Source organism: Scyliorhinus canicula, chromosome 13 (genome assembly GCF_902713615.1).
Source record: "Scyliorhinus canicula chromosome 13, sScyCan1.1, whole genome shotgun sequence".
Classification (NCBI taxonomy): Eukaryota; Metazoa; Chordata; class Chondrichthyes; order Carcharhiniformes; family Scyliorhinidae; genus Scyliorhinus; species Scyliorhinus canicula.
In genome coordinates, this window is record NC_052158.1 from 124,314,673 (window position 1) to 124,341,947 (window position 27,275).

Here is a 27,275-nt window from a genome sequence, read left to right on the forward strand (position 1 = left end):
GACAGACAGGCCCTTGTGTATAAATATATGTAGCTTCGAGCAAATGCAAATGAACCACATTACGTACCCAGCTGATTTTAAATCTGCCGTTAGTGTAATTCTTAGCACATTTAGGATTGCTCAGCAAGTGCGGTGCAATCATGGAATCACATCCAATGTTAGACATGTTCTGAGTTTTGCAAGCACAGGCTGGTTGAGTGCAGTCAGTACTCTGCCTCTGGTGACCTGTCCTCAACACGCAAAAGAAACATGTCCCAGGCATCGCACCTTTTGAATTAAACAAAACCCGAGAAGACAATAGCTCCCCAATGCATTCTCCATGGCAACACCTCAGCCAGAGTCAACAATTAGTACCCCTAACTCGAAGTATAAATTGTTACTCCCTTTGTCTTACTTTTTCATCAACATTTGATTTCCTTCTTTTCTGCCTTCTTAATTATTACTTCAAAGCTAAAAAATCTGACACAACCTTGAAACAAATGGTAACCATTGGATTGTTCAACACTTTTGGCACGATTCCCTTGCCATGTTGGGCTCACGTGAGAGCACATCACAGCCAGAGAATCCCGGGAGACCTCCACCAGACCTCAGACAGCCTCCGCCTCATGGGATTCACCCAAGTCACGCGTGATATCGGAGTCAGATCTCCGTCCAAAAGGAACAGAACCAAATGACACACTCAGAAGTAGGTGGTAAACCGACTTACAACCTACCTGCCTGGGATCCACCAGCCTCCCTTGTTTCTCCGGCCTCCCTAGGGAGGCTACAGCCGGGTGTGGATCAGTGATGGTCCACAAACATTGACCAGGCTGAACGGCACCCAGGCCATCGGAGATTCCTGGGTGGTCACGGTAAGTTCAGGGTGGCCCCCTGAAACGGCACCTTCGCACTGCCATGGTGCCCAGGTGAGACTGCCAAGTCGGCAGGAGCACTGGCTGGATGTTAGTGCAAGGTTGCCCAGGTGCCAGGTTGCCACTGTTCAGGGCCGGGGGGGGGGCAAGAGAAGAGGCGGGGGCACGCCCATGAAATGAGGGTGGAGGGGGTCTTTGGAGGGCGGGAGTGTGCAGGGCAGGTACGTAGGGGCCTCCTGGAGGTTTGATGGGGGGGGGGGGGGGGGGGGGGGGTCCTTGGGTGGTGTGGGGTAGTGCTCATTTGTGTGGGGGGTGACATTGCCTACGAGTGGGGGGTGTGCATGCTCACTTAGAGATCAATGCACCCTTTCAAAATGGCGGGACGATCTCACAGTTCAGCTCGCCAGTGCTCAAGTACAGGCTAAACCGGTGAGAAACTCCCCAGGCCCCCAAAAAATGACTAAATATCATTGAATAGCAGTGGGGAACACGCCGACACAGCCAGCAGGAACCTCCCTGAAAAACACGGCAAAACTTGAGAATTTTTCTGGAGAATCGTGCCCTCTATATCATGAAAAACGTAGATGAATGGCAAGAGACCAAGGAGTATTTAATTGCATGTTCTACAGCAGACATAATCATGGGAAACCAGGTAATTCACAAATCGAGTAGCATAGAATGGATCGGATAAATGATTCCATTGTTTTCATATCAAGGATTAAACAGCCAACAAATGGTTGTGAGGAAATTAGTCCCATTTTCTAATTATTCAAATCAAAAATTATCTTGACCATGCCACAAACTGAATGCTCAAATTTTAAAGTTTTCTGGTGCCAACTTCCACCATTATAAATTCATCCACCAACAGTCATAATAGAAACTGCCAATGCAAATTTGTTTCACCAATTACGCCCTCCAACCATGATGGTACCGTAATCCCCATTTTAAAAATATATATACACACACACGCGTGTGCGTGCGTGCGTCCAAGCTACTTAGGCAGAAAAGCTCCAATGCTGGAAACAATTCTACTTTTCTACCTATCAAACTGGCTGAACCGTTGTTGCTTAATTAAGAAAATTATAAAACCGCTGTACTTTATAAAATACAAGTACAGAATGAATGACATTAAGTGGAAAGTAATTACGGGCCTGTGCTATAGTCAAATTAACTCATCCTGTCCTCAAACACACTTCATGTCAGAAGTAAAATAAAAGCAAATTACTTGGACGTGTAGGTTTTGACTCCTCGTCTACAATTCAATGTGAAATTCACAAATAAATTTGTTTTTAAATACATTTGATGCGTTCCGCACTTACTGGCCTCCTCTTTCCACTAGAGTCTGACAGAGATATTTCTTTGCATTCCTATGTGTTGGACACGTCTCCAAAGCCAAATCAAAGTCAGAAATAGCTTTGTTTAGACTTCCTTTCGTTGCATAACTAAAACAAAAGGGAAAGAATTGTTAACAAGATCCATGTAGATGAGCATTAATTGATAAATTAATCACTAATCTCACATCTCAAATTAAAATATTTTAAGAAATAAAAGATAGTTATTTGGACTCTCCAAATTAACATGAGCCACGCAGCATAGTTTCTCCTGGAAGGGGTTTAACCAAAACGATTACTCTAAATTAAATAGTAAATTCCTGCCATCAAAGCTCGAATGAAATGCATGACAGCATTATGTATAAATCAAAAGAATTATTCTCCAAAAGTTGTAAACATTGGGAAAGGAATCTCAATGCCGCTCACAACATGATTTGCCTCACCACCATTGTAGAAATACCAGAACCAAACTATATGCACAATTGTGATTTGTTTTTCTTCCCTACCCTTCCTCACTTGGAGGGCTATTCATACTAGGTGTGGCTATGTATCTTATGGCAGCCTTTCTTCAACCAGCTGACTATTCAAGTAAAAAGCACGAACAGCAAGAGTCAGTGGGCTATAGAACAATGGAATTCTTACAACTGAAGAAAATTTTATTTTCAGTCATTGTACATGCTCCAAAAAAGAATTGTGAAGTAGCAATTAGAACCAGAAACTCCGGCCCCTCCAAAACAGGGACCCCAATGCTAATTGCAAAACTCCTGCAATGTTATTCTGATTGCGGGATAACTAACTCAGCATAGACCAGGGATCAGATATGGTTCTTTTATGATTTGTATGGTTTGCCACAACAGCACATGGTATATTTATTCTTTGAACTACCAGAGGACCTTTATCTGTGACTCCTAAAAAAATTTATCGGTATTAGTAGACAAACATTCACAATAATAAAATAATTAGTAGCAGTAGGAAGCTATCCGGTACCTCGAGCCTGCTCTGCCATTCAGTAAGATTATGGTTGATCTGATTGTAGCCTCAACTTCACTTTCCTATCTGCCCCTATAACCCTCAACTCACTTGTTAGTTATTTTTGATCTAACTTAGACTTGAGCAATTTCAATGAGCCAGCTTCCACTATACTCTGGGTAGGTGAGCAATTTCAGACTAAAAGGACGATCCTTTAAAACTGAGATGAGGAGGAATTTCTTCAGCCAGAGGGTGGTGAATGTGTGGAACACTTTGCCGCAGAACGCTGTGGAGACCAAATCACTGAGTGTCTTTAAGACAGATAGATAGGTTCTTGATTAATAAGGGGATCAGGAATAATGGGGAAAAGGCAGGAGAATGGGGATGAGAAAAATATCAGCCACGATTGAATGACAAAGCAAACCCGATAGGCCGAGTGGCCTAATTCTGCTCCTCTGTCTTATAGTTCCAACGGCTAAAAACCCTCAAGAGAGAAATAAATTTCTCCTTATCTCAGTCTTAAATAGGCGACTCCTAATTTTTTTTAACTGTGTGCCCCATGAGGGGAAACATTCTCTCAGCATCTACCCTGTCAAGTCTCCTTTGGATCTTATATGTAATAGTGTATCACCGATCACATACTTACAGTGCACCACGAGCCACAAGAGCTTCAACATTATTGCTGTCAATTTCCAGAGCTTTGTTGTATTCATTCATAGCATCTACATGACGCCCTGCTTTAAAATGTTCCACCCCAGCTTTAACACTGTGGGAAAAGGACAAATCCAAGTCAGTACACAATCAAAAATTCATTTAACTTATTTCTTCAAAACGTTTCACGTAAAACTCAAATAGCTTTCCCCGATTATGCTGATGCATTTCACCTGCCGAAGAAATGGCCAACCACAGAGAAAATTTGCAAGGTGCTAACTGTTTTGTGAATATTTGTGTTGCAACCAGGAATCAAACCATATTTCGTGTATTTTGTGAAATGGCTGAACTTTGAATAGTGCAGCTTTTCAGTGTTCACATTCATTTTTTTTTTTGAAAATGTTTTTATTCAGGTTTTTCATATTATACAAGGCAAAATAAACACACCGGCGTAGATCGGATACGATTTACAAAAGCCAAACACTGGAGGTAACCCCCAAGTCGTAACCCCCCCCCTTACCCCTCCCCCGTTCTTTTCATTTTACTTCAAAATATTTTTGTTGAATTTTGACATCTGTACACTGTACAATAGGTGAGCGAGACGGCTCCTATGCACAATTTTGTTATTGTTGCTCCAATGGCTTTGTTGTGTTGGGGGTGGGGGTGTTCTAGTCCCCACCTGTCTCTTTCCATGACCCTTCCTGATATTTCCCTGGGTTCTTCCCTTTGTCCCCATCTGCTGTGTGTGGACTTGTCTGCCCTCAATGTCCCCCAACCAGCTCCCTCCCTTCCTATCCAGTACTGGCCTGAAACAGATCTTCAAACAGGCTACAAACAGGCTAATGAATGGCCTCCATGCTTTGTGGTAGCCCTCGTCCGACCCTTGGATGGTGTATTTGATCTTTTCCAGATGGAGAAATTACGACAGGTCTGCCAGCCAATCTGAAGCTGTGGGTGGTGCTGCTGATCGCCAGCCAAGCAGGATTTCCTGACATACAATTAGGCAAAAGCAAAGGCAAAAGTGTTGGCCCACTTCCCCATATAAAGTTCTGGCTGGTCCAATACCCCAAAGACTGCCACTCTCGGGCACGGCTCCACCCTCGCCCACACAACCTTGGACATCGCTTTGAAGAAGGCTGTCCAGAAGCCGACACGTTTGGGACATCCAGAACATGGTTGGCCGAGCCTCCCTAGCACCGTTCATACTTATCCTCTACCCCCGGGATAAATCTGTTCATTCTGGTTGTGGATAAATCTATTCATTCTGGTTGTGGTTAAGTGCGCTCTGTGCACCACTTTGAACTGTATGAGGCGCCTTGCGCAGGAGGAGGTGGAGTTGGCCCTACTCAGTGGTTCGCTCCAAATTCTCCATAATGTTCAACTCTAGCAGTTACTCCAGCATTGACTTTCTTGGGGTCCTAGGGTACCCCATCGTCCCGCTCGGTCGGTAGCTTCAGTCGTTCTGACAGCTTGTCCAGGATGGGTGTAGACACACACACACACACACAATAATAATAACTGTCTATTTCTTAGAAAAAGGCCTTGGGGGATGAAGATCCTTGAGTTGGATGATCAGCAATGATCGTGATGAATAGCGGAGCAGGCTCAAAGGGCCAGAAGGCCTCCCCATGCTCCTATCTTCTATGTATCTACGTGTCAGTATGGATCTGAACGGGAAGATGGAACCTCGACAGTACATTCACCTTGATCATCTGCATCCTCCCTGCCAGGGGGAGCAGGAGTGCATCTCATCTCTGTAGGTCCTTTTTAACATCCTCCGCCAGACTGGTCAAATTCCATTTGTGGATCTGTGTCCAGTCTTGGGCTATCTGAATCCCCAGGTAGCGGAATTTGTTTTGGGCTAGTTTGAATAGTAGACCCTCCCTTGTTGGGTTCACTGGGAACATCTTGCTCTTGCCCAAAATGAGTTTGTAGCCCGAGATGGCCCCAAACTCTTCCAGAAGCCTCATGATTTCCATCAAGCTGTTCCGCGGGTCTGAAACGTAGAGTAGTCGTCATCCGGGAGACACTGTGCTCTCTGCCTCCTCTTCGGATATCCTTCTAGCCTTTTGCATCTCGCAGCGCAATCGTCAGGGGTTCAAGTACCAGGGTGAGACAGCTGGCATCCCTGCCTGGTGCCTCTGTGCAGTTGTATTCACGGCTGGTGCTCACTTGGGGGCGTTGTAAACTCTGTCTCTATCCCAAACCGCTCCAGTACCTCAATGAGGTACCTCCATTCGACTCTGTCAAAAGCCTTTTCAGCGTCCAAAGAGACGTCCACCTCTGGTGTTCTCTCGCTAGATGGGGTTAGTATTACATTCGACAGCCGTCGAATGTTTGCAGTTAGCTGTCTAACCTTGGCAAAGCCTGGCTGGTCCTCAGAGACCAGTTCTGGTACGCAGCTCTCCAGTCTCTTGGCCAGGACTTTCGCGAGCATTCTCACAAAAACGTTAAGCAGCAAAATGGGTCTGCATTCCGGGTCAGTGTCTTTTTTGGGTATCAGCGATATGGTGGCCTGCGTTAGCACAGGAGGCAGGGAGCCCCATAGCTAGCGAGTCTGCAAACATCTCCCATAGGTGCGGAGCCAGAGCTCGTATGAATATTTTATCAACGTCCATCGAGAATCCAAAAGGCGATTAGCATTCTCTCCATGTCCATAAAATGTCTTGTCTAGCGAAGTTGGTGCCCTGCCTTCCTGGTGGATAGCAGGTTAAAGTCCATTTGCAGCTTTTTACTCCCCGACAGAATCTCTGCGGTCAGCGTCTCTGCATATTTTCTGTCGGCCTCCAGGATGGAGTCGATCAGTTGTTGTTTCACCGCCCTCTCTTCCCTTTCTCTGCGAGCCTTGTAGGCTATAATCTCTCCCTTAATCACCGCCTTCAGTGCCTCCCAGAATGTGGAAGGTGAGACTTCCCCATTCTGATTGTTAGTTATATACTCGCCTATGGCCTGTGCTGTTTTCACCGTGCAGAACACCGTCGGCCAAGAGGTCAGTGTCCAACTTCCAATTGGGCCGTTGGGTATGGCTCGTAATGTGGAGCGTGGTCAGAGATGACTATCGCGGAGTACTCCACTCTTACTGTTTCTGGAAACACCGATTTCTCTACTCTGAAGAATTTGACACGGGTGTAAACCTTGTGCAACGGCAAAAAGAACAAGAATTCCTTCTCACCAGGATGTAGGAACCGCCTTGGGTCAACTGCCCCCATCTGCTCCATGAATGCTCCCAGTTCCCTGGCCATGCCTGTCTTTTCTCCCATTTTGGGGTTCGATCGGTCCGTCAACGGGTCCTGTACGCAGTTAAAGTCCCCTCCCATGATCAGTCAGTGTGTGTCGATGTTGGGGATTTCCACCATGGCCTTCCTGAAATCAGTCATCCCAGTTGAGCGCGAACACGTTTACCAGGACTACCTCGTTCACCAGGACTGCATCATTTTGGATGCCGCTGACCATGACACACTGTCCCCATGGGTCCTGTTACATTCTGGTGCTTGGCCAGTCAGAATAAGTGCACCAGAGAACGTCTAGTGCATGACTAGTTAAATATTTATTGTTAAACAGTAAAGTGGGTTAGATAACCATAAGAAAATTATCAAAATCTACTGTTATAAATTATCTAAGAGCTACAATGTGACAATCCACTACAACGATTATCTCCGGCCTCTCGGAGGAGTCCCATGGGTGTTCTCTACTACCAACTGTTGGTTGGAGGTCGCATCTATCACTATTTACATGATTGCTTATGCATTTCAGATATGCATATCACATCCTCTTTCCTTTGGAAATGCATAATAGTTACATAGTATTTGAATTTAATATACAAAGTATATGATATACATAATGCCCCCACTATTCACATGTTTAAAGTTCATCACAAATTCAATCTGTTTGTCTTTTTTCTGTGTTTTGTCTACCTTCTAAGCATTGGTTGAACTTGTGAGCTTGCTTGATTTTCAACTGTTTGTTGAAGATGGTTCTTCAGCTTGTTCTGTTTCTGTATGCCGAGATAGCGTTTGTTCAGTTGTCTGGAGATTGCTTTCATCATCTGATGGTTCCGAAACAAAGGGTTGCTGAACATTCAGCAACTCTCTCCTGTTTCTTATTAGAACTTGCCAGTCATCGGTAACGATGATGTATGACTGAGGACCTCATGATTGTATTAGCGTTGCACACTTCAACTACCCATTTCCATCAGGATCTTCTACCCCGACTGTCATTCTTTGCAAACAAAGAAAGTACAGCACAGGAACAGGCCCTTCAGCACTCCAAGCCTGCGCTGACCATGCTGCCCGTCTAAACTAAAATCTTCTCGACTTCTGGGGTCCATATCCCTCTATTCCCATCCTATTCCTGTATTTGTCAAAATGCCTCTTAAACTGTTGCAATATCTTGTGGATTTATCACCATACCTCTTTTGCCTCCTTTTTTGAAATGAGCTTCTTCACAAGTTTTCAATTCGTTGGTTCATGTGGAATGTATGTTAAGGTTATTCTGAGCTGTCAAGGCCTCAACAATTGTGACGGTGATAATCCATTAATCAATGGTGCTGCTTTATAGCTAAATAATGCGAGATATGGATCTTGCCGGCTGACCATAGCTTTTTTGAGTAGCTGCTTCACAATATGAACACTTTTTTCAGCCTTCCCATTGGATGGCGGATAAAGAGGACTAAGTAATATGTCAGAATCATAGCTCTGTGCGAACTCTGTCCATTCATGACTGCTAAAATGTCCTTGGTATGTTTGATGATACATCTAGCTGATGAGTTCACTAGTGTTTGCTAGTTGTACCATCTCTGGAAAGTTAGAAAAATAGTTGATCACTAACAGATATTCTTTTCCCGCTGGATAGAACAGATCCATTCCCACTTTCTGCCATGGAGTCATAATTATTTTGCCCACTTACATTTGTTCTTTGAAACTTTTTTGTTGTTTGTACTGAAATTTCTGATAATTTGACGTTTTCAATCATGATTTTAATATCTTGAATGATGCCTGGTCAGTAAACAGTTTATCTGGTTCTTTGTTTGCATTTTTCTATGCATAAGTGCCCCTCATGAATCTTCTTTAGAATAGTGGATCGTAAATGATTATGGTATGACAATCCTGTTTTGCCCGAGCAAAAACCATTAGCTGCACTTAGCTTTCATCTAATGTTATAATATTTGGAACAGGATCTTTTTGGCCATCCCTATGAGATATGTTATGGTTCTCTGCAACATTTCATTTTTGTTGGTTTCGTCCTTGATTAGTTTTGACTTCTCATCGGACACGGGAAGAGATTGTGTCACAAGATTCACGTATACTTGCACATCCTCATCCATATATTGTTCTTTGGTCCTATCCGTAGTTCAAGAAAGTGCATCAGCTACTACGAGATGTTTTCCTGGCGTATAAATGAGATTGGAGTCGTACCTCTGTAACTTCATCATCATGCGTTGTATTCTTGGTGACATCTCATTTAGATTTTTCGTTACTATGGCCACAAGTGGTCTATGATCAGTTTCAACTAAAAATGTCGGTCGGCCATATACGTGATCATGGAATTTGTTTAATCCATTTGTCAAACCCAAGTATTTTTTTTCTATTTGAGCATATCTACGCTGTGTCAGTCATTGATCTTGAGGCATTGGCAACTGGAAGTCAATTTTCATCATTGCCTTGCTTCAATATCACTGCTCCCAAACCCATCTTTCGATGCATCGGTCAATATTTTTGTCATCTGTCGGGTCAAAAAATGACAGCACAGGAGCTGCTGTCACTGCTTCCTATAACATTCGCCGCTTTTGCTCATGTCTTTCCTTTTTGTATCCTTTTTGGCTGTTTCCCATCTTTTTCGCTGATAAATTAGGAATAAATTTTCTTACGAAATTTATCATTCTAGCATCCTGAAGACTTTTTGTCTGTTGGATGTGGCATGTTTAATATCGCCTTTATCATCTCTTGGTCAGGTTATATACCGCTAGCAGAAAATTTATCTCAAGAATGTGATTTTTTTCAACACAAAACTGTCATTTCGCTTTATTTAAATTCAGACCATGCTTTTTGATGTGTCCCAGTACTTTGGTAAGCTTTTCATTGTGCTCTTCTCTTATTGAACCCCAAACGATAATATCGTCTACATGTACTTTGATGCCTGGAATTCCTTCTACGTGTGCTATGGAAAATTTCAGATGCTGAAATAATACCAAATGGCATTCTGAGAAAACAATATCGCCCAAATGGAGTGTTAAGGGTGCACAGCTTTGTGCTAGTCTCATCCAACTGGAGTTGCCAAAAACAACGATGCATCTTGTTTGCTAAAACATGTCGCTCCTGACATCTCACACGTAATCTCCTCTTTTCAGAACAGGATAATGCTCTCTCTTTATGTTTACATGGAGATCTTTGGGATCCATAGATTGTCAGGTCATGGTTTTGTTTCTTCACACAAATCAAAGATTTACCCAATCCGTTGGTTCGTCAATTCGTTTTACTACCCCCAGATTTGTCATTCTCTCCAGTTCATTTTTTAGTCGTTCCTTTGATGGAGCTGGTACTCGCCTTGGTGCGTGCACGACTGGTTGTGCATTCTCTTTTAACTGGATCCGATAAGTGAATGGCAAAACTCTGAATGCTTGAAATATTTCAGGAAATGCTTTAAACGATTGAATCCACTGATGTACTTTGTGTGGTTACAGCACAGTCAACACTGTATATTGTTTTTACTAATTTGTGTGCCTCACATGCTTCCACTCCTAGGAATGGTTCACGTTCTTTATACAAAATCCCAGTTCACATACTCCCGGAGTATTAATTCATTTGCTGTTGCAATCCTTCAAAAGTACTGTTTTATTTAAAATATGGTTTAATTTTCATTTCTTGCATATCCAATGAACTTAAAAGATTGGCCCTCACTCCCGTGTTGAGTTTAACATTAATTAATGTTTATTAATCATCAGAGGAACTGTCCAGTTATCTCCTTGAACACTTGTATTTGCATTGCTATTAATGCAAATTAGCTTCGAAGCCTTTTCAACTTGCATGTCATTACAATGCTTATCTTCACTAGATATCAGTCATAAAAATTGTCTTAGAGATTTATCTAATCAATTACGTTGATTAATTTGGGTATTTCCTATTTTTTATTCAATAAACATTGCGTGATTCTTGCCTTTGCATTTAGAACAGACTTTTCCAAATGCTGGACATTGCCTTTGTAAAATGGTGGTATCGATTACTCAGTTAAAATGGCCGCCACTGCTGGGACCATGTTTTACCTTAGGATGTATTAAAACACTAATGGTGGCCGCCGCATCACCGATCTTCGCGCCAAACTTTTATAGGTTTAGAGTGCCAATAAGCTGGCTCGGCAAATCTTAATTGGCATTGTCAAGCTGGAGTTCATTCCCCCTCAACAATATCTCCTGTCATTGCTAATCCCGAACACGATATGATCGGGGATCATTGACGCTTGAAAAGGTACATGTCTGAGCCCTTAACCTCAAGTCTGTTAAGGTGCTGTCGAACGATTGACCAGCTTGCTGTGTACGCATGCGAGAAACATACCGCTTGAATGTTTCGTTTTTTAGGGTGTGCAGTGCCCATCAAGTTTTTACATGACTTAACCCAAGTTATTTCTATAAGCTTCATTATCGAATGCGAAGACGTTAAAGATTTAGAACGCCTGTGGAGCTGCTACGGTGAGCAGAAACGCTATTCTCCGTTCATCAGGCTGTGCCTGAAGACCTGGAGCTGCTATGTAGAGTGAGCTGTTGTTTAAAAGCGCGCCAATTCGCATCTACACTACCAGTGACTCGAAGCTGGTGTGGTGTCTTCAAACCTTGATGTCTTCAAACCTTCCATCATCAACTTCGATGCCTAGTAGTGCATCGAGTCATATCTGTCCGTACTCTACGTGGTTAGTATGGATTTTTTGGTTCTTTCTTCTGTTATCTTTGTCTTTTATATCTTCAAAACCAATCCTGGTATCTTGTTAGATCTTCAAAACAACTCCTGGTACCATGTTACAGTCTAGTGCTTGGCCACTTGAAATAAGTGCACTAGAGAACATCTAGTTTGAGACTAGTTAAATGTTTGTCAAACAATAACGTGGGTTAGATAACCATAAGAATATTATCAACATCTACTATCTATTAATAAATTATCTAAGAGCTGCTACAAATGTGACTATCCACTAAGACGACTATCTCCAGACTCCCTGAGGTAATAGTATCGCGTGGTTGTTCTCTACTGCCACCTGCTGGTTGGAGGTCACATCTATCACTATTTACATGATTGCTTCCGCATATCATCACAGGTCCGTTACCGTCCTTGTTGCTGTAAATACTGTCCTCTGTCCCTTGTCCTGTAACATGAATGGTACGCCTGTCCCACGCAGCCCTTCCTCACCCGCAGTTGCGGATATTGGAACATCTCCCTCAGGTGCGTCTCTTGAAGGAAGAGTGTCTGCTTCCAAACTTCTCAAATGGGCAAAGACTCTGGATCTTTTCACTGGGCCGTTAAGACCCCTAACGTTCCAGATGACAATCCTGGGAAGGGGTTTTTGTCCTTCCCCTTCCTGTGGGATCAACCATACTTACCTGGCGGACACGCCCTGGCATTACCCTTTGTTAGGGGGCCGTCCAAAATGGCCAAAGTGACCGTACTCACGATGCGTTTGGGCTCCTGCACTTTGGGGTTTCCCTTTGTTTAGGGGGCACCCAACACGGCCGCCAACTGTGTGTCCGCCTCACAAATCCACCCCTGCACTCCAGGGTTTTGCTTTATTTTTTAGGGACACTCCAAAATGATTCCTCTCCTTGCGGCACCATCCTGTTCCTTCTACCTGCTGAAACCAATCGGAGACCCATCTTCTTCTCATGTTCCCCTTGAGTAGCTACTCAGCCCTACCCCACATCCCCCTGCTAAGCCCAGCCCCCCGCCCTGTATCCTTCCCCCTCCCCATCATCCCCCTTATGTTCCCTGCCCCTATCCCCGTGGTTCCCCACCTCACATCCCCCCACCCCGCCACGCCCTCCCTACCTGCCGGGAGGTGCGCTACCCCACCTTGCTATCATACTTCCTATGCTGGCTTTCCCCACTTGTGTGTTGGCTCCTGGGGCTGATCTTACCCCTGTCCCATGCCTGCTAACTATCCATTACTATCTCTCCCTCGCCCACTACTGCGTTCGCTGCCCTCGCTCTTCCCGGTGGTCTGATCTTTCTGATCAAAGCGAGGCAGTACAGTCCCGCGCAAACATAATGTATGCGCATCCTAATTCTTTTTTCCCTCTTTCCTCCTCTGCTTCGCCTTCAGCCTTGCCTTGCCTGCCCCTTGTCCAGGTCGCTCTTCCAAACAAACCCACCTGCCTCTGCCGTGTGTTGAAGTAATGTGCCTTATTTTGGAACGTGACCCAGAGCCTGGCTTGGAACAACATTCCAAATCTCACTTGTACAAAGCCGCTTTCACCTCGTTGAACTCGGCTCTGCGCCGTGCCAAGTCTGCCCCAATGTGCTGATAGACCTTCCCAGCTGCTTGCCTTCGTCTACGTCGCCCACCACAGGATCCTCTCACAATCCTGATAACGATGCAATTTCACAATGATTGCCCTTTATTGCTCCCCCGCTTTGGGCTTCGGTCGGAGCGATTTGTGCGCTCTATCGATCTCCGGTGGGTTGGGCAAGCTGCCCCTCACAACTAGGTTGTCCAACATTTGGGCTACATAGCCCGTCGAGTCCCTGTCCTCGATCCCCTCTGGCAGGCCCACAATTCGAATATTCTGGTGTCGGGACCTATTCTCCTGGTCCTCGACTTTCTCTTTCAAGCTCCTCTGGGTTGCTCCTAACCGTTTGATGTCGGCCTCCAAAGCGACAATCCTGTCACTCTGGTCCGTCGATGCCTTCTCCAGCTCAAGGATCATCTTCCCCGTGCCTCCATTTTTCTTCCCCAGACCATAGATCGACGTCTGCATGGCATCAGGAATGTCTTCCACCCATCTCCAGGTTGGAGGGGGCTGTTGTTTGGGTCGGTCTCCCCCTCTCTGGTGTGACTAAGGACCCTTCGCCTTGTGGATATACCGATTCCTCCATCCGATGTTCGTGGCCTTTTCCTCCGCTCTTGCCATGTCTGCGGCCTCTCAAGCTCCTGTTTGCTGGCATGATGATTCTGTTATTTCCCTTTTAAATTTTGGGCGACATGCTACCGAATTTTTAGGCTAATTTCGACGAAAAGTGCCTATTTGGCTATGTTCTGGAGGACAGCTGCCTGATGTGCGTCTGTTCAGTACATCATCGTCACCGGAATTCCCAGTGTTCAAGTTTAGATAACAGGCTCTTCAAGATCTGTTTTGCTGCTTTATTACATGTACAATTACTGCAGTGTTTTGAATTTTTTTTCAATTATAATAGTTTAGTTCCAATTGTTGGGACTAAATTTTCATTTAAAAAAAAATCCCATTTAAAGTCACCGCAATACGATCAAGACTGAGACAAGAAGAAGCGGACACGTAGAATGAACACTGATCAAAAGCAGTTAGCACTGTACTGATTAACTTACAAAGTGAGCTGGGTAAATATTTGGTGTAGAACTAGATGGAAGATAATCAGAAGTATAGCAGAACATAATTGTTTCTTCTTATTAGAAGATAGATAAAGCATTTGTGAAATTTAATTACTTAAAAGGTGAACATAATAGATGGAATTTAATGTTGATGGGGGTATTGCTTGCCAGCTAAAGAACCAGTGGCAGCCCCACATCACCTTCCTTGGCGAAGACTCGCCAGAAATGGCCAGTACGAGGCCTTCCTGGGATTTAGGACCCCAGGATAGGAAACCTTGCAACCAAGTCCCCAAAGAGCACTAGCCAGAGGCCAGCAGCTCTCTATTGCCTGTCAGTGTCACCAGGAGTAGTATTTACTGCTAGACACCCGCTCAGAGGCCAAGGATCAATAAGGGACACAAATGAGTGAAGGCAGGACAGGGGTTATGGATCAGACAAAAAGGGGGATGGTTACCAGGCTCCTGCCATTCCAGGTCCCGAGATCAGAAACACACTGCCCTTAAACAAGGAACAGCACTCCATCTGCCACACCCCAATGCCCACAAGCAAATTAGCTTGGCGACTCCCCCATTCACTGGTGGTGGAATACCAGCGACAGTGGGATGGGGCCTTTAAATGAGCCTCAATTAGCATCAGGCAGGAAAGTCATCCTTGGGCCTTTTCACCACAGGCTTAAGCAGGCACAGAAGGGAGGTGGTGGGATCCCCACTCTGCTACATCCCTCCAGATTAAAAACTTCAGCCACCTACAAACTCAGCGTTAGAGGGGGCATTAAATTCCACTCTACGGGTGTAATATCTTGGAATACCACACAATTACGTTCACATAATTATTTTGCTCAGGAAATTAAAATGGTTAGGTCTATTCCAGGATTGTGTAAATTGAATATCTTCCCCAAAGGGAATGAGTTTCTTGGCCTTTCTTTGCCTCATATGTCTATCTTCTTAGGATTCATCACAAAAATTGGCAATCTCACACAGGAAATAATAATAATTATTGCTGGTGTGATAAATGGAAATGTATTAGATAGTGTTGATAAAAAGGTCCATTGTTTGGAATACAGCAGAGACCATTCTACTTTATTTCTGTCTATGCTTTACTTGATTCTGCAGGTTTGATGCAGTTAATGGAAAAAATGTGTTCTATTTCCCATATAGATTCCCCTCTGATCAGCACGAAAATGCAACTAAAATTTAAAAGATATAATCTGTAAATTAAATTAAAATCAAATAATGAAAAGACTACCCCATCCCTGCAATTTCAAAAAGTGCGATGAATGAAGTTGAATTGTTGGGTCTATAGTTAGATGCAGTCTCATCAGAATAAAATATTTAAAATGCTTTTAGGAATGATTCATAGATTTATGAAATTTTAAAGAGAACAGATGTTTTGCACTGTACTCCTTCATAGGGAACATCATGAATGGGCAGACTGGCCTGCAGTCCACTGTTCCTATTCAGGATATTATACAAGTTGAGCTGGACAGTATGTTTGTGCTCAGGTGATCTATAAGCAGCAATCCTAAAACATGACAGCAAGGGGAAACCCAAAATATCCTGTTTAATTGTTTTCATTAGAAGATCTCTGGCTGTAATCAACCAGTACATTTTGCAAACAAACTTACAAATTTTTTTTTTTTGCTTATCTCACTGGCATCATACCCACAGATTATTTGTTACCTGCTTTAAGATCAACTGGTTAACGTCATCATAATTACAGCTTCGCTCTTAACCAGATTGCAAATACCTACCACTTTAATGCCCAAGATGCTGACTGTTTTTTCCTTAAAGCTGCAGCATAATCATCCCCGACAAAGTTTTTGCTGTTAAAAGAAGGAAAGGATCATCAGACTTCATATTTGAAAATAATGGCCATGTTATTTTAGGGCATAACTGACACTTGAAAGACAAAAGCCCAATTCACTTGGAAGAATGCTCCTAAAATAACTCAAGTGCAACTCAATGGAAGAAATTTCAAATAAACAAATAAGAGAATCATAAACTCTGCAGAACTATTATGTACGATATCGCCACCGGGGTTAGCGGTTTCGTTGTGTAACCTGTACAACTTCCTGCGATTAGAGAAGGTAAAGTATGAGTTATGGGGTCCTTCAGGAGGGTTTGAGGAAAGGTGGGGGATGTTTGTGACCGTGTTTGAGGGGCTGTTCGTTGTGGGGGAGGGTGAAAAGGGGGAAAAGACTGTACAGTTGTATGTTTCCCGGGGTATTTATTTGCTGTAACTGTTTTGATGCATGTTTGTAATAAAATACATTTGGAAAAATATTATCTAGGAACAGTGACTGGATAAATGAGGCGCCTCTTTTTTTTTTTACAACTCATTAAATCAGAAGTCATTGTATATTTTGTACTGCTGTCAAACCATTTTTGCTTCGCAGTAAAACAGCAAGTGCAGGAGGTTGGATGACAAAATTGTTCACATTTTCAGCTCCACATTAGATATCACAGTAAGAATAATTTGGGACTTCACGCAAGTTGCAGGTTTAGGGGGCAGAATGGTAGCACAGTGGTTGGCACTGTTGCTTCACAGCACCAGGTTCTCTGGGCTTGGTCACTGTCTGTGCAGAGTCTGCATGTTCTCCCGGTGTCTGCGGTGGTTTCCTCTGGGTGCTCCGGTTTCCTCCCACAAGTCCCGAAAGACATGCTGTTAGGCGATATGGACATTCTGAATTCTCCCTGTGTACCAGAACAGGCACCGAATGTGGCGACTCGGGGCTTTTCACAGTATCTTCATTGCAGTAACTTCATTGCAGTGTCAATTTAAGTATACTTGTGAAATTAAAGATTATTAACTGGTGACAAATTTTTTACATTTTAAAGTTCAAAAAACTCACAGCAAGATCCTTCTTTCGACCAACTGACTCTTTTCCAACATTCAAAATTAGATGATCAGTTACAGGAACATCACGTGTTTAAATATGTATTCCCAATATTCTACCTTCATTTGGTCATAAAGAAATGAGATACTGACACTATAATTTGGTACTGCTGATCTTTAACATTTTTAAACGGTACCTGTGGTTTCACAGCAGCATTAAATTCTTAATATCAACTTCGTTTAGTGATTCTGCAGGACTACATTGCAACATTGGGACAGAAATTCCGAGGAGTGGCAATTATAGTCGGCTTGCCACTTTGTTCCTTTTATCCTGCCTGACCTTCCGATTTGGGCCGGCTAAGAAAAATGTACCCCTTTTTACAGTACCAGCTTCTGTAAATCCAATTAAATGTTCCAGCCACCTTGAGTAGCCAGGGAGGTGTGGGGGGAGGGGGGGGGGGGGGGCACACGATGGGGTGCTGTGGTGGGTCACCCAGGAGTTCAAAGTGTTTTTAATTCTTTGAACTTTTGCCTGGGAAAATGAGAACCATCTGAACTCTGCAATTTAAATCATTTGGATGGTTCCTGGTGCAATGTAATTGGCAGGAGTCTCCTGGGCAATTTCCGTGCACTCTCTGCATAGGGACTTGAAGGGAGGTCCCACTGCACATCTTCTGGGGCACCTGTGTGTATGACATCCCAGGGAGCGGAGGTTATGGGCAAATATATGTTCGCTGCTCCCAGCGGCAACTTAGCTTGATTGAATTATTTATTTCACAGGGTCCTGGATAAGTCACAGCTTCCTGCAGCTCATCAGGAAGAATAGTCATTAATTATCAATCCTCACCCACAAAGTTTGTTCTCTCGACTCTGGTTCAATCCCCTTTCCATCTACTCAACCAGGTTGAAACAAAGGGTGCAATTCTCCGCAAATGCGGAGAGTCATGAAGGCTGCCATGAAACTGGCAGTGTTTCACGGCAGCCTCCACGCCCCCTCCCGGGACCCGATTCTGCTCCCCGGTCGGGGCTAGCAGCGGGGCCCCGTGAACCTCGGCATCGCAGGCTTAGCCAACTTCGCTAAGCCCGCGCGCCAAGGTTAACGGCGGCTGACGCAAACGATGACGTCAGCCGCGCATGCGCGGATTGGACGGCTCCAATCCGCGCATGCACGGATGACGTCATCACGCATATGCGTGAAACCCGCGCATGCGCGGGCCGTTATGCCCCTCAGCCGCCCCGCGGACTCATCCAGCGGGGCGGCGGAGGAACAAAGAGTGCGCGGGGTTCGGACCCGCTGCCCACGATCGGTGCCCACCGTAAAAAACGGCGAGCAGCGATTCGTGTCGTGGGGCGGCCGTGGGGGGGGAGGGGGAATAGCAGGAGGTCAGGAAAAATGTCGGGTAGGCCCTCCCGCTATTCTCCGACCCGTTGTTTGCAATCGTAGCTCCCTAAACTTAGCTTTAAAATCCACATCATACTGATCACTGAATCCACTTCCTTACGCCGCATCACCAACTCTGCCCGTAATTTGTCACATCCTGATCATGCCTTTGCCAAATCCAGATTTGAATATTCTAACGCGGGCGATCCCAACCATTTCACGCGAGGTCACCATCGCACGCAAAAGAAACTCCATGGACCTCGTAACAATCATTTTTTCTGTATAAAAATTAGTTATACTATTAAACAAAGTGCAGTCACAGAGATGATTGGCCCAATGGCCTTCTTTCATGCTCCAGGGTAATAAGAGTAATGATCCATCACTTTTTTCCAATTTGATTACAATTATCGCCCTTCAAACAGTCCACTTGGAAAAAAGACACCTTCAATATTTAATGTAAAAATATTATGAATCCATTTACAAAGAGCATGTATATTAATTTTGGTACAGATGCTGAGAAAACCATACCCAGCCCACCAGATCTCTCAATAAAATAGAAAAGTATGAGACTCAGAAAAACCCATTAGAATATTGGCATTATTTACCAATAGTTCCAGAGGATTCCCCATGCCAGGTACAAAGATCTCCTCCAACCAATGATCCCTCTAATCTTTGCCATCCCTGCACCTGTTAAGGACCTTTCCTGTTGATTCCCTTAGTTCCTATTTCTTTTATTTTGTCTTTATCAGTTTTGGTTCATGGATCGTTAATGGAGACATACCTTTAAATCGAGCAGAGGAAGTTAGGAACTCGATCAAAATAGCACACTGTGTTATTGAGTTTTGCATTTTGGGCAGAAGAACCAAGACATTAAGGCACCCAAGAGGTTTATTTAAATTGGTTGGCTGGTTGCCAATGGATTAGCCAGGGACAATATTCTGCCCAGCAACCAACAGCAATTGATTGTCAGATGGGGCTTTTCAGAGAGAACTTAAGGCGGTACGGTGGCACAGTGCCCAAGACCTGGGAAAAAGACTTGGGCGATCGTCTGTATGGAGTTTGCACATTTTTCCCGGGTCTGTGTGGGTTTCCTCCGGGTGCTCCGGTTTCCTCGCACAGTCCAAAGATGTGCAGGTATGTTGGATTGGCCACTCTATATTACCCTTTAGTGTCCAATCGTTAGGTGGGGTCACGGGGGTGAGACAGGGGAGTGGGCCTAGGTACGGTGCTCTTTCGGAAGATCAGTGCAGACTTGATGAGCCAAATGGCCTCCTTCTGCACGGTAGAGATTCTTGTGGTTCTATGGTTGATTCTAAGCTACTGGACTCTCAAAGTGGAAGCAACTCTGTCTCTTCTCTGTTGCCTACTTTCTGAAGGCAGTGGTTTCTCTGCTCTGTTTTGCCTTGCTGCCTGAAGGCAGAAGCTCTTACATCCTGAAAGAAGCTGTCCCTCTCTTCCTTGAATGCCTGCTATTTCTGTGAGTCTACAGTGAAAACCATTACAAGCTGAAGGAAAAGATAACATCCATCTGAAAGCCCAGACTGAAGAAGAAATTAACTGGAAGACATCCAGTCATCATTATTTTACGCCCCCCGTTCCCCTCTGTGTACATATATGAGGGTGGAGTGAGTTAAGGGGTTGGAGGATGGGTTAGCACGTAGTTGACCAGTTGTATTTGCTACCTATTTAATTAGTTACTGCTAACAATAAAAAGTTAACTGTTTAAATTTACTAACATGGTGACTGTCGTTATTGGGCACCTGCTGACCTCAGGTATTTTAAAATAAAAGTTAATTTCATCCAGGTCAAGTGGGTCAGTAGGTCAAGCTGGAATTAATCATTCACTGGCCAAGGCTGTCATAACAAAATTCATTCTGCACTGTTATGTGCACCAATATCAAGGTAATGTGCAGATGTGCGCAACCAACAGAATTAAAAGAACCCTTATGTGAAACATATGTACCATAGTGCCACCGCTGTTGGGTCTGTCCTGCCAGAGACCGAGCTTAATGAGGAATAAGGATGGTGGCATCTGGGACATTATCAGTGAGTATGACTACGACAAACAGTTGCTTAACACAACTGTGAGACAGCTCTCTCATTTTGGAACATGCCCCCAGATGTTAATGAGGAATACCTTGCAGGGTTGACAGGGTTTGCCGTCATTTTTTTGTAGCAGTTGAGTGGCTTGCTGGGACATTTCAAATGGGATTCAAGACATTATTGTGGCTTTGGAGTCATATGTAGGCCAGATCAGGTAAGGACAGCAGGTTTCCTTATCGAAAGGACATTAGTGAACCAGCTGGGTTTTTATGACAATCGATAATGGTTTCATGATCATCATTCAACTTAATTCTAGATGTTTTATTGAGTTTAAATGTCACCACGTGATGTGGTGGGATTCAAACCCAGCTCCCCAGACGATTACACTAGATCTCTGGATTACTAGTCTAATGAAAATACCACTCTGCCGTCGGATGGATCTCCAGAAAGAGATCAAACAGATCAGACTTCAATGCCTATCAAGCCAGCCCCATAAAAATCAATACCGTGTAAAGTCAAGCAACCTGCTACTGCACTGATTGGCAAGTTGTTTCATGGGCAACAGGCTACCGTGCAAAACTAAAAAAATACACACAAATGCAATCATAACAGCAGTAAGATATTTGATTCCCTTCGCATTGCTCCAAAACCTTCAGGAGTTAAAATGTTCATTGAATAAGCCAGTTGCAAGACCAACATCCATTGCTCCCTGAGGTTTGTCTTCATAGAATTTACAGTGCAGAAGGAGGCCATGCGGCGCATCGAGTCTGCATCGGCTCTTGGAAAGAGAACCCTACCCGAGGTCAACACCTCCACCTGTAGCCACCTGGGTTGACCACTTCCTCACGCAAAAGGAAGAACGCAAAGATTGCAGGGTAAAATGGACATTGGCAAAGAAACAAGCAGTCTGCAGAATCCCCTGTATTCTAGCTGCCACAGAAACCCGACAGAATTGTAACTAACGAGCTGCGCATATTAATGAAGCGATTCACGGTGTTTCCCAGACACAATGGACACAACAGTTAAACATTCTATGGAAGGTCAGACATTCCGGCGCCAGTAGAGTCTAAGACAAAGGACACCAATAAGGTGTAAGGAACCGCCCGTTGATCGAGGAACGGCCCCGTTATTGGGGAAATTCAAATCAATCGATTGGGAAGAGACCCAATCGATTGCAGGTTTATAGAGGGTCCGCCCTGAAGGATGCGAAGCCCCTGGGACCTATAAAAGTCAGGTCCCAGGACTGATTCGTTCTCTTAGCCAGCCTCTCTCAGCCAGCATTCCGTTCTCTTAGCCGGCCCTCCCAGCAGAACATCTTAGCAGCTCTCGAAGAACCTTGAGAAGGAGAGGCCTGGTCAGCAGCCGCCATCAAGTAAGTGTCATACAACGCACGCTACGAGAGTAGACACTCCTGACCCCTTTAGTCCACACCAACTGGAAGCCTGCGGATCCAGGACAAAGCAAGAGGCCATTGTTCCCTGATCCAGCAGCTCCCTTATTCCAGATATGTATTGGCCTGTTAGTGGTAGGATTAGCCTAGTCTTGTAGTTTTATATGCATAATTAGTAGATAACTGTATTGTAATAAACGTGTCTTGTTTGAACTTACTAACTAGTGTATTGAGTTATTGGACTGAGCTTGAACTTGAAACTTGTGGAGGTATCTTAACAATACCTGGCGACTCTAGAGCTAAGGAATAAAACAGAGCCAAATTGAGTGTAAAGCACACTCACCCAGAACGAGCAACACACCCTATCCCCATAACCCAGTAACCCCACCCAACACTAAGAGCAATTTTAGACACTAAGGGCAATTTATCAGGGCCAATCCACCTAACCTGCACATCTTTGGACTGTGGGAGGAAACCGGAGCACCCAGAGGAAACCCACGCACACACGGGGAGGATGTGCAGACTCCGCACAGACAGCGACCCAAGCCGGAATCGAACTTGGGACCCTGGAGCTGTGAAGCAATTGTGCTATCCACAATGCTACCGTGCTGCCTGCCTTACAGTATTATGGGATGCTGCCAAACAGCAAAGGCAAACTGGACCAGCAGCATTGCATCCTTCGCCAATCCAGGCAGCCTCTGCACAAACTAATCTCTTTTCCTCTTCTATATACAAACACTAAAATCTATCTCAGATTCACATCCTCAACAGGTAGTGGAGCGTTGTTAATCCTTTGAACCCTGCATCTGTCCACAATAAGATAACTGATCTATGGAACTGCATCAGCCAGTAATATCCCTAGTGACTGTCAAGCAATAGGAAGTCAATCCAAAATCATTTTACTAAGAATCCCAAGATGCACTCCCCCTTCATCCTTCTCATGATACCCAGTTCAAAAGCCCACCCAAATCCTCTCCTTGCTGGAGACATCACCAATCCACTTCAACCTGCCCAAAATTACATCACCAGCATTTTGGTCCATTCATCGCACCATATTCACTGCACTTGCTCTCTTTCTTTCAACCCATTATATTTAAAGTATTTGTCTGAAATCCCTTCCATTGCCTTCTCTAATCCTGATTCTACAACCTCAAATAGCATTATAGCACCTCTAAACTTCTCCATTGCTTTGGTGCAATACGTTGCCACACCAATGATACCAGCTTCATCTGCCATCATAGTCTTATTTTCTGAAATTCCAATCTAAACCTCTTGCTTAAAATGTTGACAAAACCATCTTTTCCATTTAGCTTTCCATGGTTAGAGTTCATTTCCTTATACTCAGCACCTTGGATAATATTTCACATTAAAGATGCTATATAAACAAAGTGCTGCTGTTTAAGTAATCAAAACAATCTTAAAACACTTTGTCTATTGTCATGGAAGAAACAAAATTAAGTTTTTAGTTAAATTGGATGGGAAGATGAAAGATTGTTAAACATTTGGGACAAAAAATATGTTGCAAGTTACAACAGGCATTGCTACTCTTGAAACGCAGCCTCAGGCCTTACCTCTGCAATCCTCTCATCAGAGATGGTGATTCAATTTCACTAATTCCAAGTTTGCCCAGCAAATATTCAACAGTTGATGGATTAGCAAAACCAAGTGTGCGATATAAAATTTTGTCATATGTTTCAGCAACAGGATTACCCAGAGTTAAATTACACCTGCAGACATAAATAAAAAGGTTAACAGCAGCAGTAGCAATTGATTTCACAGTGTGGATGTCAACATTGTTGTATTAGCTAGACTAGGAATATGCTAACAAAAATGATCAAGTGCTCTTAAAAGGTTTACATCAAACAAGAGAAGCAAATGAGATATATTGAATGTCAACAGTGAATTGCTAAATCACAAAGTCAAAACTAAATTGGTTGACATAGACTTCTACAGTGTAACAGTGCCTGCACTTTAAAACTACTAACTTCTTAAATCCCGATCAGCACTTTGGACATCAAGGTTGCAACAGCGGCTATCTGTAAATATGGTCCAATGAGGAAGGCTATGCACAATACCGAGGAGTGCCCCCTCTACAGACTAAACTGCACTGATCATCTAAAACTCAGTAAATCAGGAGAATATAGCATAGTTTTAGCAATTTGTTTTCACCAAATAGATTTCAGCGAGGTCAGCCTGTTTTTCTGTTTGGCAGTTCAGAATGCTGGGAATTTGTGCAAGGAAAGGAACAAGCAAGGCTCTCTCCAAATAGAACAGGCGTTTGGCAAATTTCAAACAGATCCTGGTGTTGAAGCAGGTCTCTTGCGAACAGAGCAGACACGGCATTATTATGTGTGTTATACAGTTGGAAAGGATAGAACACTGAAGACAGAAAAGGGGAGTGATTATGGATTGATGTTGTTGAATTATTATAAGATGTTGGAGAAAGGGGTTTTGAAGGATTCGGCACCATCAGGACTGTCGTGAACAGAGGGAGAGGGGCCTCATAGACGTGTGCGTTGTCTGTGTTAATTGTGTTCACACAACTCGAGCCAAATGATTAGGTGGGAAATGAGAGATCCAACAAAATGGAGGCAGAGTTCGAAAGAATGAGATTACATGTCATGCCACATTTGTGTAAGAAGTAATAAGACTGCTTTGATCTACGGCATATGGTGTTGTAGCAACTAATTGGAGCGGAATTTTCCTTTTTATTTCAAATATCCTTGGCCAGTTAATTAATGGTTGAATTTTGATTTGAGTTTATTTGCTACTGTAGTTTAAAAAGTGAAATCTTGTCTAGCAGCTTTCCTTTCGTTAGTATAGTGGGGATTATTTTCTTTAAAAAAAAGTTATCAAGCTGGACAGGGATCATAATATATGATACTGATAGATCCTGGGAAATTATACCCATTGCACATTCGGCATTCAGTAAAGCCATATGTCTAGACAAAAATATTAAGATCCAGTCCAAACATTGAGGGGAGGCTGAGCCCCTTCAAATAAAAAATAATGTAACAAAAGACAATAAAGACAATTCAATTAAGAAATTGAAATTATGACACACAAATAACTCATTGAGTTTTAAAAATTATGTAAAATATATTTTAATATTGAAAATCCCATGGTAAATGTTTGTATAATGAGTTTCAGAGCAGCACACAGCAAAATCTCAATTAGATAAACGTCACACACATAAAAAAGGATCATATAACTATCAGCGTCCTATTTATCATATGAGTTGAAGGGAGGGGAGGGGGAAAGAGTTGCACAATGGTACCGGTAGTATGCAGGAAGATCTTCACCACTGATGACACCCAATTTCCAATGTGAAAGATGAGTTGGAAGAGCTGAAGGATTCAAAGTTACTGCAAGCCTTTCATGATAACGATCAACATCTTTTAAAACAGCTGTAAAACAGATCGAAGAGATGGATGTATGATAACTGAGGCATATTCCAATCAACACCAATTTTTCAATAAATATTATTGATCATCAATACCTCTTATGAGATCTCCTACTTGAAAGTAAGACAAAGGATCTTCATGTTTCCCATGTGAAGGCACATCTCTTACAGGACAAAGTGCCTGCAATAATTTTAAACATGTAATTAACATGTGGTTCAATTTTCACATTTTCGCATTTTGCACATCCTCAAACAACTTTAAATCATGAAAACAAGTTAGTTTAATTGTCAACTATAGGTAATTCTGTGAAGTTAGTTTTAATATTCTCCCTTAAAAATGCAGTTAGAGGTAGCACGGTGGCGCAGTGGGAAGTACTGCAGCCTCACGGCACTGAGGTCCCAGGTTCAATCCCAGCTCTGGGTCACTGTCCTTGTGGAGTTTGCACATTCTCCTCGTGTTTGCATGGGTTTCGCACCCACAACCCAAAGATGTGCAGGATAGGTGGATTGGCCATGCTAAATTGCCCCTTAATTGGAAAAATGAATTGGGTAAATTTAAAGTGCAGTTACAACTTAATAACACTATTTTCAAAATCTTAAACTCTTATAGCAATAATACATGCTGCAATATCTTACTGTTATTTCCAACGATTCAATGTCCCGCCTAAGGTCTCCTCCAAGACTGATTAATGTCATGAAGAATCCAAAATCACGAATGGATGAAACTCGCCCAATCACTATATCTCCACGTTCAATATCACGGAAAAAGTACTGTCTTTTGTCATCATTTGGAACCTCCATTAGCTGTTCGAGAGGAGGCATAATTGCATAATAATCTGAAAAAGAAAAAAGGGCTTCAAGATATATGAAAGTGCCTGGGGTTCTACAATAAATCTATAACAAATTCAAAATCACACTATCATTACAACAAAATCTATCTGCAATGAGCATGATTTATTCCAAAATGTTATTTCATTTAAATGTCTCTGAACGATCATAGGACATCCTGAAAGGGGAGGGTGAACAGCCAGAAGTCGTGGTGCACATAGGTACTAACGACATAGACAGGAAGAGTGATGTGGTCTTGCAGAAGGAGATCAGGGAGTTAGGCAGTAAGCTAAAAAGCTGGACCTCTAAGGGTTGTAATTTCAGGATCACTCCCTGTGCCACGTGCCAGTGAAGCTAGTAATATGAGGATAGTGCAGCTAAATGCGTGGCTAACTGGTGGTGTAGGAGGGAGGGTTTCAGATGAAAATAAAATGAAAATCACTTATCGTCACAAATAGGCTTCAAATGAAGTTACTGCGAAAAGCCCCTAGTCGCCAAATACCGGCACCTGTTCGGGGAGGCTGGTACGAGAATTGAACCGTGCTGCTGGCCTGCCTTGGTCTGCTTTAAAAGCCAGCTATTTAGCTCAGTGTGCTAAACCAGCCCCTCCCAGATTTCTGGACCACTGGGATCTCTTCCGGGGCAGGTGTCATGCACAAGAAGGACAGGTTGTATCTAAACTGGAAAGGTACCAATATCCTGGCTGGGAGGTTTGTTAGAGTCACTCGGGAAGATTTAAACTAGTATGGCAGGGGGGTGGGAACTAGAGCAAGAGCACAGAAGCTGTAATAACTGAAGGGGAAATAGAGAACAACATCACATTGTCTGCTCAAACTTAGTGGTTTGACGTGTATTTGTTTCAACGCCAGAAGTATAGCAGGTTAGGCAGATGAACTTAGAGCACTTATTAGTACTTGGAATCATGATGTTGTGGATATCACAGAAACATGGTTAAAGGAAGGGCAGGATTGGCAGCTGAATGTTGGAGGATATAGATGCTTCAGGAGAGATAGAGGGGGATGTAAAAGGAGTGAGGGGGTAGCATTACTGATTA

The 27,275-nt window shown here is 43.5% G+C and overlaps 1 protein-coding gene across 2 annotated transcripts in view; it reads right to left on the reverse strand.

The window, feature by feature from the left end:
* Window positions 1–27,275, reverse strand: part of ttc14 (tetratricopeptide repeat domain 14) — a 60,559-nt gene that overhangs the window by 19,846 nt on the left and 13,438 nt on the right. For both annotated transcript variants that reach the window (XM_038817600.1, XM_038817601.1), the window contains exons 3-9: window positions 26,030–26,229; window positions 25,490–25,574; window positions 25,268–25,397; window positions 23,562–23,717; window positions 16,092–16,163; window positions 3,798–3,917; window positions 2,171–2,293 (exon numbers count right to left, since the gene is read on the reverse strand). In XM_038817600.1, coding sequence (XP_038673528.1) covers window positions 2,171–2,293; window positions 3,798–3,917; window positions 16,092–16,163; window positions 23,562–23,717; window positions 25,268–25,397; window positions 25,490–25,574; window positions 26,030–26,229 — 886 coding nt within the window. The remainder of the gene's footprint in view (window positions 1–2,170; window positions 2,294–3,797; window positions 3,918–16,091; window positions 16,164–23,561; window positions 23,718–25,267; window positions 25,398–25,489; window positions 25,575–26,029; window positions 26,230–27,275) is intronic.